This window comes from Alligator sinensis, unplaced genomic scaffold (genome assembly GCF_000455745.1).
Source record: "Alligator sinensis unplaced genomic scaffold, ASM45574v1 scaffold658_1, whole genome shotgun sequence".
NCBI lineage: Eukaryota > Metazoa > Chordata > Crocodylia > Alligatoridae > Alligator > Alligator sinensis.
In genome coordinates, this window is record NW_005842109.1 from 1843907 (window position 1) to 1856662 (window position 12756).

General features: G+C 42.4%; 1 protein-coding gene across 1 annotated transcript in view; it reads left to right on the forward strand.

Moving 5' to 3' along the window:
- The window catches only part of PM20D2 (peptidase M20 domain containing 2), a 22271-nt gene that overhangs the window by 409 nt on the left and 9106 nt on the right, over nt 1-12756 (forward strand). The window contains exons 2-5 of the mRNA XM_014520351.2: nt 56-204; nt 4685-4827; nt 7766-7920; nt 10293-10428. Of these exons, the coding sequence (XP_014375837.1) occupies nt 56-204; nt 4685-4827; nt 7766-7920; nt 10293-10428 (583 nt within the window). The remainder of the gene's footprint in view (nt 1-55; nt 205-4684; nt 4828-7765; nt 7921-10292; nt 10429-12756) is intronic.

Here is a 12756-nt window from a genome sequence, read left to right on the forward strand (position 1 = left end):
GGCCCCGCCTGACTGAACGGCGCGTGTGACAGTCTCCCGTTCCTCCACCCCGCAGGTGACGGTGCTGGGCACCCCGGCCGAGGAGGAGGGAGGTGGCAAAATTGACCTGATCGAGGCCGGGGCCTTTGACGATGTGGACGTGGTTTTCATGGCTCACCCAGCACAGGAGGATGCGGCCTACCTGCCTGATGTAGCTGAGCACGAGTGAGTATTTGTCCTCCTCTCATGCCACTCAACCGTGCTGTGTCCCTGACCCTTGCCCAAGAAAGGGGCTCGCTAGGAGCAGCTCCTGTTATAAGCGGGTGCCGGCATCCTAAGGAGCTGTGGCACTACAGCGCCTGGGAGGATGAGTTTTTGTATCCTATGAAATGCAAGAGTCCAGCCTGCATTGGTTGTAAGGGAGAGTTTGATTGGCTTGTTAAAAGGGTGGTATGACAGCTCCTGGCCAGGGCAAGAGGGTCCCCTTGGGGACTTGGGAGCTCCCTCGCAGACATGCAGGCGAGTGAGCTGTTCCAAGGACTGGTCCTCGAGGACTCCGTTAGTAACTTTTATTTCCAGTCTAATGGTCCCCTTTTCAGCACTGCCCCTTCCTGTTTCCCCTTTGTCCTGCTCTCACCACTCTGGCATGGATGGTAAGGATGCATCTTCAAGCAAAATGCATCTATCTCTTAGCTTTCATTTCCCACCCTAGTCAAAGAAGGTGTAGGACAACTTTGTAAGTGCTGGTGTAGTATGTTTTCCAGCAAACCCTTGTTTATGCTGGTGTTACAATCTTACTGTCTTGTTTTAATTGTGTATTTTAGACATTTAACACACTCTGTTACTTTGTGTCTTGTTCAAGGTATACGTTTTTAATCAGAAATCTTTCTCTTTAGTTTTTTCAGTGTCCCTTAACATTCAACAACACCTTAAAGCTCTTTGGAGTTCATTAGAAAGATCTAGTTCCATCCTCTTTCCCCCCAACCCCCACTTAAAATGTATTTATTTCTATTTGCAGCGATGATACAGTAGCTAATTCTAATTCTACAGTACTAATTCTTGTGCCTTAAAGAATCAGCATTTATTGAAAGACTGAAGTGCCCAGGGGTTTCTTGAGGTAATGGGGATTGCGCTTGTTAGCCAGAACAGGTCTGCAAGGGAGTTCTTAGGTTGTCAAGTTCAGTCTCTTGCTGTGGCTGACAGTCATGCCATATAATCCTTTTAATAAATCGATCAAACTCTTTCTTAAAGCTGGGTAAGTTTTGGCCCCCTGTAACTGATAGGAAGTCAGTTTTAAGACCTTGCAGTTGTGATGGTTGGGAACCTTCTAATTTTATATATGGCCAACTTATACCCACTTGTTCTGTTGCCAGCATTTGTCCCAAAGCTCTAAGCATCTCTTCTTTTCCTGGTGTTTATCTCCAGTGTATTTATAGACCAGTCATACCCCTTGAGAGCTTTCATGTAGTCTCGCTTTGCAAGGTAGGTTGTCCAATCTAGTGGTCATGCTAGTAGCCTCTCCCTGCACCTGTTCTGGCTTGGAGTTCATCTTTCTTGAATGTAGGCGACCAGAATTTTCCATGGCTTACCAATGATATTGCTACTACTCTGTCTGTCTAGCATTATCTTGCCTTTCTCATTACCACTCCTGGCTTAAAGTAATCTTACAATCACATGTGTGAGAGAAGCTCCTAAATTATAGCAGAAATTCTCAGTGCCAAATTGTGAGACTTTGCCCTTCGCACTTTTTACTATTAAATTTATCATGCTTTTATTACACTAGTCTTCAAGGTTATTGATTTTTTTTCTGTGTCATAATCTAAATGTGCTTCATATTGGCAGTACCTCTTCCATTTTGTCATCAGCAGATGTCCTTAGCGCAATCCTTTGTGTTGTGGCTATTAATGAAATACTAAGTGAAGCTGTTACAAGGATTGATCCATGAAGGACTCCACTAGTAACTTCTGTCCAAGATTAATAGTTGCCCTTTCAGCATAACCTGCTGCTCTTTTCCCCTTTATCCAATTTCTTATCCACTTTAGAATTCTAGTATTAATTCCCTGGCTTTTCCAGCTTAATTTCCCATGTGGCATTGTATGAAATGGCTTACTGAAATCCAGATAATGCAGTCAATCTCATCTTTTTTAATAGAAAATCAGTTATCAAAAAATAGTTAGTCTGGCACAGTCTACCTCTTGTAAAATCATACTGCTTTGTATCCATTTCCGTTTACCTTCGTATCTTCAGTTATTGTTTCCTTCAAAATATGTGCATCTTGCATATAGTTGTGGTCAGGGAAATGAGGCTGTAGTTGCCAGGATCTCATTCCACTTAAATACAGGCAGCATGTGTGCTCCGATCCAGTTGTACTAGTATTTTTATTAAAAATCCTTGCTACCAGACCTACCACATCGTGAGTTCTTTCAGAATTTTGGGGTGCAGATCATCTAGTCCCCTGGCACAAGTGCATCAAATTCTTTGGGACATCTTAGACACGACTCAGTTTCTGGTTTCATGCATGTATTTCCATTAGCTATTCCTATTCAGCCATGTCCTTAGTGAAGTGTGAGGCAACATATTCATTTTAGTTTTTGTCTTGTTTTTTCCCCTGTGACTTGGAGATTTTTATTCTCCAACCTGTCTGTGCTACACTGCAGACACACTTCTTTCTCTAGCCATGTAAATAAAAAGAATTCAAAGAATCTTTAGCTTTTAGTTCAATTTCATAGAAATCATAGGAAGTTAGGGTTTGAAGGGACCTCAGGAGGTCATCTAGTGCTCCCTGCTCAAAGCAGGACCATCCCCACCTAGATCATTCCAGCCAGGACTTTGTCAAGTCAGGCCTTAAAAACCTCCAAAGATGGAGATATCACAACCTCTCTAGGTAATCTGTTCCAGCGCTTCACCACCCTCCTAGTGAGAGTTTTTCCTAATATTGAACCTAAACTTCCCTTGCTGCACCTTGAGACCATCGCTCCTTGTCCTGTCACCACTAAGAACAGTCTAGCTCCATCCTCTTATGGAACCACCTTCAGGTAGTTAGTTTCCTTTGGCCTCAGCCTCATTTCTGGTAGTTCTCATTTTATCCTTATGCTTCCTTCTTTACCTCCAAGATGTAGCTTTTTCTGATCACAGTTTCCCCCCCATTCTTTGTCAACTCTCCCAACTTTTGCTTATGATTAGGGCCTTACCAAATTCATGGTAGAAGTGGGCTGTGCTGTGGCTCCTTTAATCTCACAAGTTCATTTTTGTGTGGCCCCGCCCTGCCTCTCTGCTGCTGATTAGTGGAGGGGCCCTGCCTGTGGCTCACTCCTGATTGGCAGGGGAGTGAAAACTGTTGTTTTAAATGTGGTGCCCTATACAGGTCTCAGTTTCTGTATCCTTGATATACAGGCATTCCAAGATGCATTTCAGTCCTGCATGAAATAACTTTGTTGTTATTTCTAAGGCTTTGAAATGCTTTTTCTTAAACCATATGTCTTAACTTGTTTTAAGGATAGTGCTCCTTGAATTTAAGAGAAGCTATAGACATGTTTTGCTTTCTGCATTGTTCTGTTGGCAGCCATCCAGTTTTTGTCTGAATCATCAGTGGAACATTGAAAGGTTGGGTATATAGATCTCAAAGTCCACTTAATGAAGTTCTAGAAAATACTTATAAAAAGGGGGTAATATGCTATCATATCATTCTTGCTTCTCTACAGGTTTTTCTTGTACAGGCTATAAAGCTCAAGTTCTGGTCTGCATGTTCTGTGCTTCACTTTAAGATGGAGAAACTATACCACTGACAATTATCCAAAATTAGTAGATTTCAAAATTCAATTATTTATGAAAAGAAATGGTAAAGGGAATGTAGGAATATTTATGGCAACTTATAATTCAGTGGCTTTACAAGTGGGTTTTTTTCCCTTAATTTACTGAGGGTTCAGGGGCTGGGAGTATACTTAGTGTTTAAAAGCACTTCAAAGTAACTTTTTTTCAAAAAAGATTATGCTTTTGAAAACTGGAAAGTGTTGATATTGGTGACAGGTAAGAACTTAAAGGTATAGATCTGATATTGCAATTACTTTTTTAAGCTCTACGTATATTGCATTTAATTACTGGCAGGGCTGACTTCTTGCTCCTTGACTACTTCTCTTACTTGTGTTGCTTAAATAAGGTCTCTTACCTCCCTATAACCGCATGTTAGAGGTGAAGCAGAAAAATTACAGGAAGCTTCCTTTATTTATAATTTGATTTAACTGAAGCCTGCTTAAAACCTTTGACTTGTCTGTCTCTGTCTTGAACCTATGCATTTCTGAAGAAGAGTGGAATCTTTATGCCAGCACCACCTTCGTTTTCTGCAAAGTGGTTGGGTGCTGAGAGGGTCTGTCATTAAATGGATTGCAGTTGATATAGCTTTTTATTACTACAAATTAATTTTTAAATGCATGGCATACACTTTCAATGCATGCAGTCTTTAAGTCTTGCTCTTCACTTTTGGAATGGTAGTACATTTGGGTAAGAATTTAACTTAAAGATTAAGTTTTTTCAAGACTTTCTGCTGCTTTAAAGGTGGTTTAATAGTCCCACATGCTAATTTCTGCTAAATCACTCATTAATTTTTGTCCTCACAATACTTGAGTAACAAATTTAACTGTGTGGATCCAAATGAAATTTTGTTTTTGACCCTTTAAGCTTAAAATAAGTGCTGCCTTTTATTTCCTAGTGTAACTGTGAAATACTATGGAAAAGCTTCTCATGCTGCTGCTTATCCTTGGGAAGGAGTAAATGCATTAGATGCTGCTGTTCTTGCATACAACAATCTATCAGTTTTAAGACAGCAAATGAAACCTACCTGGAGAGTTCACGGTGAGAGTTTCTTTAAAATTTATGTCAAGCAAATCAAACTTTAGGTTACTTAGACAAAAAACAGCATTGTTGCACTGAAATAGTACAGTCATTTCAAATATTGAAATAACTATATTTGTTTCTAAAATACTTTTTTTAGGAACTCTTGTAATAGCAGGGATGTTTAGAACTCATTGTTGAAATCAAATGAATAGGGTGGAAGTATGAATTAACATTACAAATGTTTTCTCCCAACATTTGTATACTGCATGGGACAAATATAAGTAAAGTTACACAAACAGCCATGACTGAACAAATAGTATGGTCTGACTTCTGCCATAACTTATCAGAAATCAAGATATGAATGGATGAAGAGTTTGTATCTGTGCAACTACCTATAAAACTCTTTTCAAAACTGAAAACCTGGAAATAATTTTTTAGGGTGGAGTGATCAGCCAGAACAAGATCTAACTTTGGCAATAAAAGCCGTCTTGTGACAGGCGCAGGGGCCTAATCACTGGCTTGCAACAGTAGCTCTAATTTTCCAGCAGACCTGCGTGCATAGAGTAGATATCTCTAAACTAATGTTTAGCATCAAAATATTCTAGACTTTGGGTCAGTGAAGAATTTTTTTTGGGAGACCCCATTGTAAAAATGACCATGTCATGAAATTTGTTTCAAAATAGAGTATTCCAATCAGGCTTGTTTTTCTTTCCCAACTTGAATGTATAATAAAACTGCCAGCCTGGAAAGAAAATACCATGAACATCAGGATATTTTAGCCAAAGAGAAATTGTACCCATAATGAATTTAAACTAGCTAGCTAACTTAGTGTGGATGTGTGCGCTACGTTCCTCCAATAAGTTTGGTTTTGTCTTTTTGGTTTTTCCCCCCCTGTTACTTTAACAAGTACAGCATATCTTCAAACACGTTCTTCTCTGCTTGCTTTCCATCTTCTCGTTGCATTCCGTCTCCAGGTCTTCTAATCTAGATCTAAGAACTTAAGTTTTGAGGCTCTTTTCCATGTTCTGCAAACTAGTGGTTGCCATATCTTTGAAGACTGCAGAGGCGTGACTTTTTCCAGGTCTTTCATGTTCAGAATCAGTATCTTTGTGCTTTGAGACTACAGGATTTTGCTTCTTGACAGCCTTACATTTCCAGGCTCCAGTGACACTAAACAACTAGTAGCATTCAGCAGTATTTTGCAAAGCACCTGAAACTTCAAATATGTTAGGATAGGGTGCTTTCCAAAAATGGTGGTATGACTGCAGGCTTACTTATTCCAAATATATGAATTAGCTGTGAAGTTCCTGGGGATTCTGACAGCAAGTTTGTCTCTGGTTTTAAGAACAAAAGAGAACCATAGTTGACAGGTGAAGTTTAATGCATTCCTGAGCAAGATATTCAACACTATAAGAAACTGTACTTTAACTATTAAATTACTTTATCAATAACTGGCTGCTTTTGTACTACATGTGAAAATGACATACTGGTATCATTTGCTTGAAGAATGCTTTCTGGTCAAATATGACCCCCCCTCAACCCTGTGTAAAATTAGATTTTTATGAAACTTAAAATCAGTAGAAATATATTTCCAAAGAATGAAGAGGTAGATTGAGTGTGAGGATTCTAGTAAGTTTACATTCCCCTGCATTGCAGCAAATGCAGATTACTACCAAGGAGGAATCCAAATGTTACACCAGTGCAGAAGAATCTGAAAAATGACTAGACACTCATCTCTGTCCAAACTGGCAAAGCAAAATGGGAACACGTGGCATAAGTGGTAAAGTAATTTTTTTTTAATTCTTTTTTTTTTAAATGTCAGTCATTCTGGAAGAAGCCTGGTATAACCAGTTTGCCTGTAACTGTGAGGGAGGAACATGAAAAATGAGGGGATATCCTTGTTTAACTTCAGTTATGGAGAAGTGCTTGGCTACATTTTAGATCGAATACTTCTCTTCAACCTGATGAACAATTGTTGCATATAAGTTTGTTTAATTTATCATGTGCCACAGTGTTAGCAAGACTGTTTCACTGCTTTAAATGTCTGCAGTTGATGGCAGGAGAGAATTGTACATGCTAGTCCTGCTCTCTTATTTTATTTATTTATTTGGAAGTCAATTTGAATAACTGTCCAAAAGAATGCTGCAATACCAGCCTGAGAAGCCTTTTTCACATTATGCTTTTCTTATTCATGTAATTGCAAGAAATAAAAGAGAATGGGTTTAAATAGGATGTTTTCAGTGCTTACTAGCTTTTTTCTCTCACACAATGTACACATTACACCCAAAATTGAGGTGCATGTATTAATTGGGGAAACCTGATTTTTTTTTTTTTTTTCTTTCCTGAATGAGAGAGGCAGGAAACTGCTTTGATTCCTGTTCTGTGGTACAGCCGCTGTTGGATTACTACTTGGGCAGCTGAAGGAGTCAGTTGACTCAATGACCCATTGTTCTTTACTCCAGAGTTAACTACTGTCTCTCCTCTTTAATGGTCTTGATGTTCCACTAATCAACTAACCTTTCTTGAGGCAATTTTGTTTTCTGCTAGTTTCCCTTGATCTCTCTCCTCCTGTTTCACAGTGTTGGAGACTCTTTAGCTCTTCTCAAAATCATGGATCCACCCATGGAGACAAGTCTCTAGCAGCAGGTAGGGTTTCAGCTGTAGTTAAGCAGAAAAGGGAGTGTGAGGCAGCTGAAGAGTAAGTCTCTCCACTCTCTGCAGCCATAAATCTGGAAAAAAAATCTTTTTTCCCTTCATTCTGCCTTTCAAAAAACACAGTGTGCATTATATTCGGGGGGCACAGTATATGTGAGAGAATATAGTATTTCCTTAGCTTATGTTTTAATGCTTTCAACTGGTTTGTTCATTTAGCTCTTGGATAAGCAGCTTCTTAAGGCTAAGAATATAAGAGTCCTTTATCTTCCGCAGCATTAACAGCTTGGCTTCTCTTTTTCAGGTGTAATAAAAAATGGTGGTGTGAAACCTAATATCATCCCTTCTTACTCTGAGCTAGAATTCTACTTGCGTGCCCCTTCTATGACGGAGCTCACTGTTCTGACAGAGAAAGCTGAAAACTGTTTCAAAGCTGCAGCGCTGGCCACAGGATGTAAAGTAAGCATTTCTTAGAGCTTGATTTAATATTTTTTTATCACACTGAAAGATTAGTTAGGATATTAAGTTCCCCTTCATAAGATTTTGTCATACATGGTTTGAAACAAACCTAAACTTACTATTTCATCAACTCAGAAAGAAGAGAATATACTTTTTCTAAAGCCTTGATTAAAGGCAATCTGCCTTTTCTTTCCCAAACAGCTGGAGTTTTAGGTGAAGGCAGATTACACATTTTAAATCGGCAGCTCCCAGTCTTTCAGGATTTGTGACCTCATTTCCTGTATACATCTATCTTTTTCTGTTGAATTTCTCTGAGTCTTGCAAGTGATCTTACCTACTTTTGATACAATCTCTGCTTTGGGAAATTGCTGCAGTACATATTAAGGTTGTTATTTGGGCAGTTTTAAATGATTAAGTGAGACTAAATGACTTTCAGCCCTGCTTGGTAGTATTTATTTTGGATTTGTGGAGGTGATCTTAGGAGGAGGAGGAGGAAGTCTGCTGCTCAGTAAAGATGCTCTCTGGCTAAATACAGACGGTCAAAAACCACTAGGCTGAATTGATTCAATCTTTGCAGGTTAGTCTAAGCAACATTGATTTAATCGGTAAGCAAGTGAACAGACATTCACTTGTGATTCTGGAAATGCAGCCACATGCCTGCAGTGGCCCAGGCCAGAAGCTGAAGGGCACTAGAGCATGCCTCTCTGCTTGGCTGGAGCAGACAGCTTGGGCCAAGGCTAGCCTGCCTATCCTGCAAACGGGAGTTTGCAGGGCAGGTGCAAAGCATCCTGGTATGCTGGGGGACAGTAAATTAGCTTGAATCTGGAGGGGATCTAGAATAGAACGGATTTAGGTTAAATCGGTTTACTGTACTGCGGGGCTGGGAGCAAGCGGGCGTGGGGCATCCAGACGGGAGTGCGGGGCCAGCATCAGCAGGGCCCAGAACAAGGCAGTAGGAGTGTGGGGTCCTGGCTGACGGGCTCTGTGGAGCTGGGCTGGCTCCCCTCTCTCCGTGCTGGCACAGCCCATCCTGATTCCATAGACCAGGGGTTCCCAACCACCGGGTCGTGGGTTCTGCTGCCAGTAGTCGCATACAGGCAGCAGGGCAGCCCCGGGAGGGAGGCAGCTGGCTCTGTGCACCCCATCCTGCTCCCGCCGCCATGGCCGCCCCTGGTAAGGTGCAGCAGGTACTGGGGCGTGCGCTGCCTGGGAGCAGGGGGTTGTGGACAGGGAAATGCCAGGGGTGGAAGACAAGGAGGTGGGTCTGCTGCTTGCTCCTAGCAGAGACCCTTCTTCCTGAGCAGCCTCAGCTGGGTCCCCCTGGGCCACCACCTGTGCAGCCCCCACCCTGTAAAAATTAAATTTAAACATATAAAGTAAATTTAAATCTGTAAATTTGTATATAGTTTGCAGGTCCACAGTATAAAAAGGTTGGGAACCTGTCATAGGCCCCTGCCAGCCTGCACCCCATGCTCCTACTGCCCCACTGGGCCCTGCCAGGTCCCACACGCCCACTTGCCCACTCACTTCCAGTCCCCCACTGCTCCCACAGCTGCTTTCCCCACTTTCCTGTCTGCCCACCAGCTGCTCTGCACCGCATGGCTCCCATACCCCCACACACACATCCACCCACCCACAGCTCCCCACAACCCCCCCTCCCCCCAACATCCCTGCACACCCCACACAATATATGAGCAAGATTGCATTTTGAGCTAGAATGCAATCACTTCTACATATTTATAGCACAAACGCGCACAAATCGGGACAAAAATATATATTTTTTAATTAAAATTTATTATGGGTGCTTGATTTTTAGTATACAATTAGTTTTCCCCCTAAGATGGCAAACACTCTTCCCAGAAGAAGTACTTCCAGGGGCAAGGGGAGGGACTTCCTGTGGCAAAGTTCAGAGGCAAAGGAGGTGGGACTTCTGGTCCCAAGATGGTAGCCAGGGGGCGGGGCACCTGTCAAGGGGCAGGGCTACCCATGCAGCCCTTGACAGCTTTCCAAAACTTGGTAAGCAGCTCTTTGCTTGAAATAATTGCCCGCCCCTGTTCTACAAGGATTCACACTTCTGAGACTTGAGTCTGTGGTGGGAATTGGCAAGACTTTTAGCTTTGTTCTTGTTTAAGTTTTGGGGATTTTTTGACCAACAATAGTATTAATGAACTGTATGCAGAAGTAGAAAAGTCTTTGTCATTTTTCTTAAAGGAAATCATGACATATCACTAGTAGTTTTTCTCATGATCTCCATATAAGTATAACATGTAAAATGTATCATGGACTGATTTGTTCAGATTATTTAGGTGTGTAGTTAAACTGGATCTAACAAATGAAATCTTACATGTTACGTAATATTTTTTCTTGGTTAGGTGGAAATAAAAGGTGATGGACATGATTACTATAATGTGCTTCCCAACAAGACTCTGCAGAAAATTTACAGAGAAAATGGAAAAAAGCTTGGAATGGAATTTATTTCAGAAGAATCTATTTGCAATGGCTTGTCAGGTAACAATGGAAATCTTTGTATTTTTCTGTTGCTTAGATCCCTCCAAGTTGGTTTTGGCCATTAACTTAATTTCAAACCTTGACCAAGAACTTTTTCTTAGCTACATACGTTCTCAATAGAAAATGGTGAGAGCGCAGAACTAAGTGAAGACTGCTTTGGTTATTAAAAGAAGTCAAATGAGTAAATCAAATCAGTTGCCCCAAAAGGGCCATATTGCTAATATATGCTTTCATGTTGATCACTTCAAATGTTTATATAGGGGCATCTCTTATTTCTGATGAAATAGAAAAGAGTTACTTCTGGAACCTCTCGGCTTTAACCTTGGTCAGTAATGGAGCCATCTACTAAAATTCCCTATCGTGGACTACACTCTTTTCAGGGGAAGCTCCTGCCTTGGGACTCATCAAAAAGAAGCCTTATTGGGGCTCCCTCTCCTAAAGGACTACCTGTAGCCAGCCCTTTCATGGCTTCACAAGAAAAAAGCCTCTGCCTTTGAGATCCTGGCTTCCCCAGTGATCCATAGCACCTCCACCTCAGAAAGCACCTTTTTCATCAGACTCTAGGACAGGTGTGTTTTCTTCTTCAAAAATGGGGCTGGGTCAGTGCTGATATCCCAAACAGCAAAGCAGACTGGTCAGCTCCAAACCAAACTCTGTATTGCGCACCTTTCTTTGGACTCCACTCTGCACTCCTTGGGACTACTCCTTTTTCTCTCCAGCTTTCTGTCTTCTCTGGGACTAGCTCTGTCAGAGCCTTACCTCTTCTCCTGTTGAAAAACTATAATAGTAACCCAGGGACTAAATCATCCAGTCAAATCAAGCAATCACATAAAAACCAATCGGGAGTAGTTTGTGGCTGCCTGCTAAATCCAGACTAGAATATCCCCCTAGTGAAAAGGGCATCTAGATATCCTACTTATGTAACTGTTTACATCAGTGCATGTTCACACTTGGTCCCCCATAGTGTCCTGGCTCGAACTCAGCCTACTTCCCTCTCTCATGGCATTCCTTCCCTCCAGTTGCTGGTGCATCAGTCTTTCTTGCATCCTACCTTTTTGCCAGGTTGGTTCCTTCAGAGCTAAGTCTGTAGCTCTTCCATTGTCATTGCTCCTAATGGAAATCTAGAGAAATTGGTCTCAAACTTAGACTTCATGGCCCGGTTGTTCTTAGCTACGGAATATCTTGTCACCTCTTTTAAGGCTCCTGGTAAGCTTTGTGTGGTTTGAATCTGTTTAGGATTTTATTTTTTCTCAATTAAGGAAGAAGAAAGGTAACTTACAGTGCTATAGAACAGAAAAGTTGTTAACGGATGCATGCACTTGTTACTACCTTCACCCTGGTGTTTAGCATTGTGAGGTTTATAGTTGTGAGTTCAGGCAGTTAAGCATTGTGAAGAATGCTTCCAGTCCTTCAAAGTTTCTTCCATCCCAGTTTTAAAGGATAAAAGAAATTCTTATATATGAACCTCATTTGGGTTTGACTGGGTACCATTGTCCTTGGCTTATTTCTTATGCCCCCCGTGACAGTTCTGCTACAAGATCCTGTTCATGCATTTCAAAGTCAACAATTTTAATTATGTGTACTTGCTGCCCCAGCATTTGAGGCAACGACACAGGGTGGGCAAAATATGGCCTGCAAGCAGGCACCTGCCATGTAATTGTATCCTACCCTGCCAGTGGCTGCCCTTGCTGTACTATTTTTGGGGCCACATGTCACCTGTTCCCACCTCCAGCAGTGCGTGCCAACCCCGGCCAGCAGGCACAGCTTCTGGGCAAGACTGCTGCTGATATTGCTGCAGCCACTCTGGGAACTTCTGGGCTCTCCCAGTAACTCTTCTTCCTGTTCCCGCTGCAGTGCTCTGGCCAGCAGGTAGGGATGGGAAGCTGCAGTGTTGAGGGGAGTAGGGTGGGCTCTGCCTGCAGCTTGCTTTGGGTCCTGCTCATGCATAGTTGGGTGGGGAAGTGTGGATGGAGGTAGGGTGTGAAGGAGCTTGGCTGCTCACAGAGACAGACAGGCATGGGACAGGCAGGTGGGGTGGGAGCAGCAGCAGGAGCTATTGTGCACTTGGCATAGTCCCACTGGGCAGGCACATGGGATGTAAGCAGCAGCAGAAGCCAGTGCAGACTTGGCTGCAGCCCCACTGGGTGGTGCTCGCATGTGGCTGCTGATACCCACTGCCTCGCTGTCCCACAGGCAGTTGCACTTGTGGCTTTGTGGGCTGCTGACAGGCCTCGTGCCCAGCCAGTTGCGCACTGCCCATTACCAGCCTGTGGAGCTGCACATACAACCAGCCTTAGGAAAGTGGTGTGCGGTGGAGGCTGCCGCGCC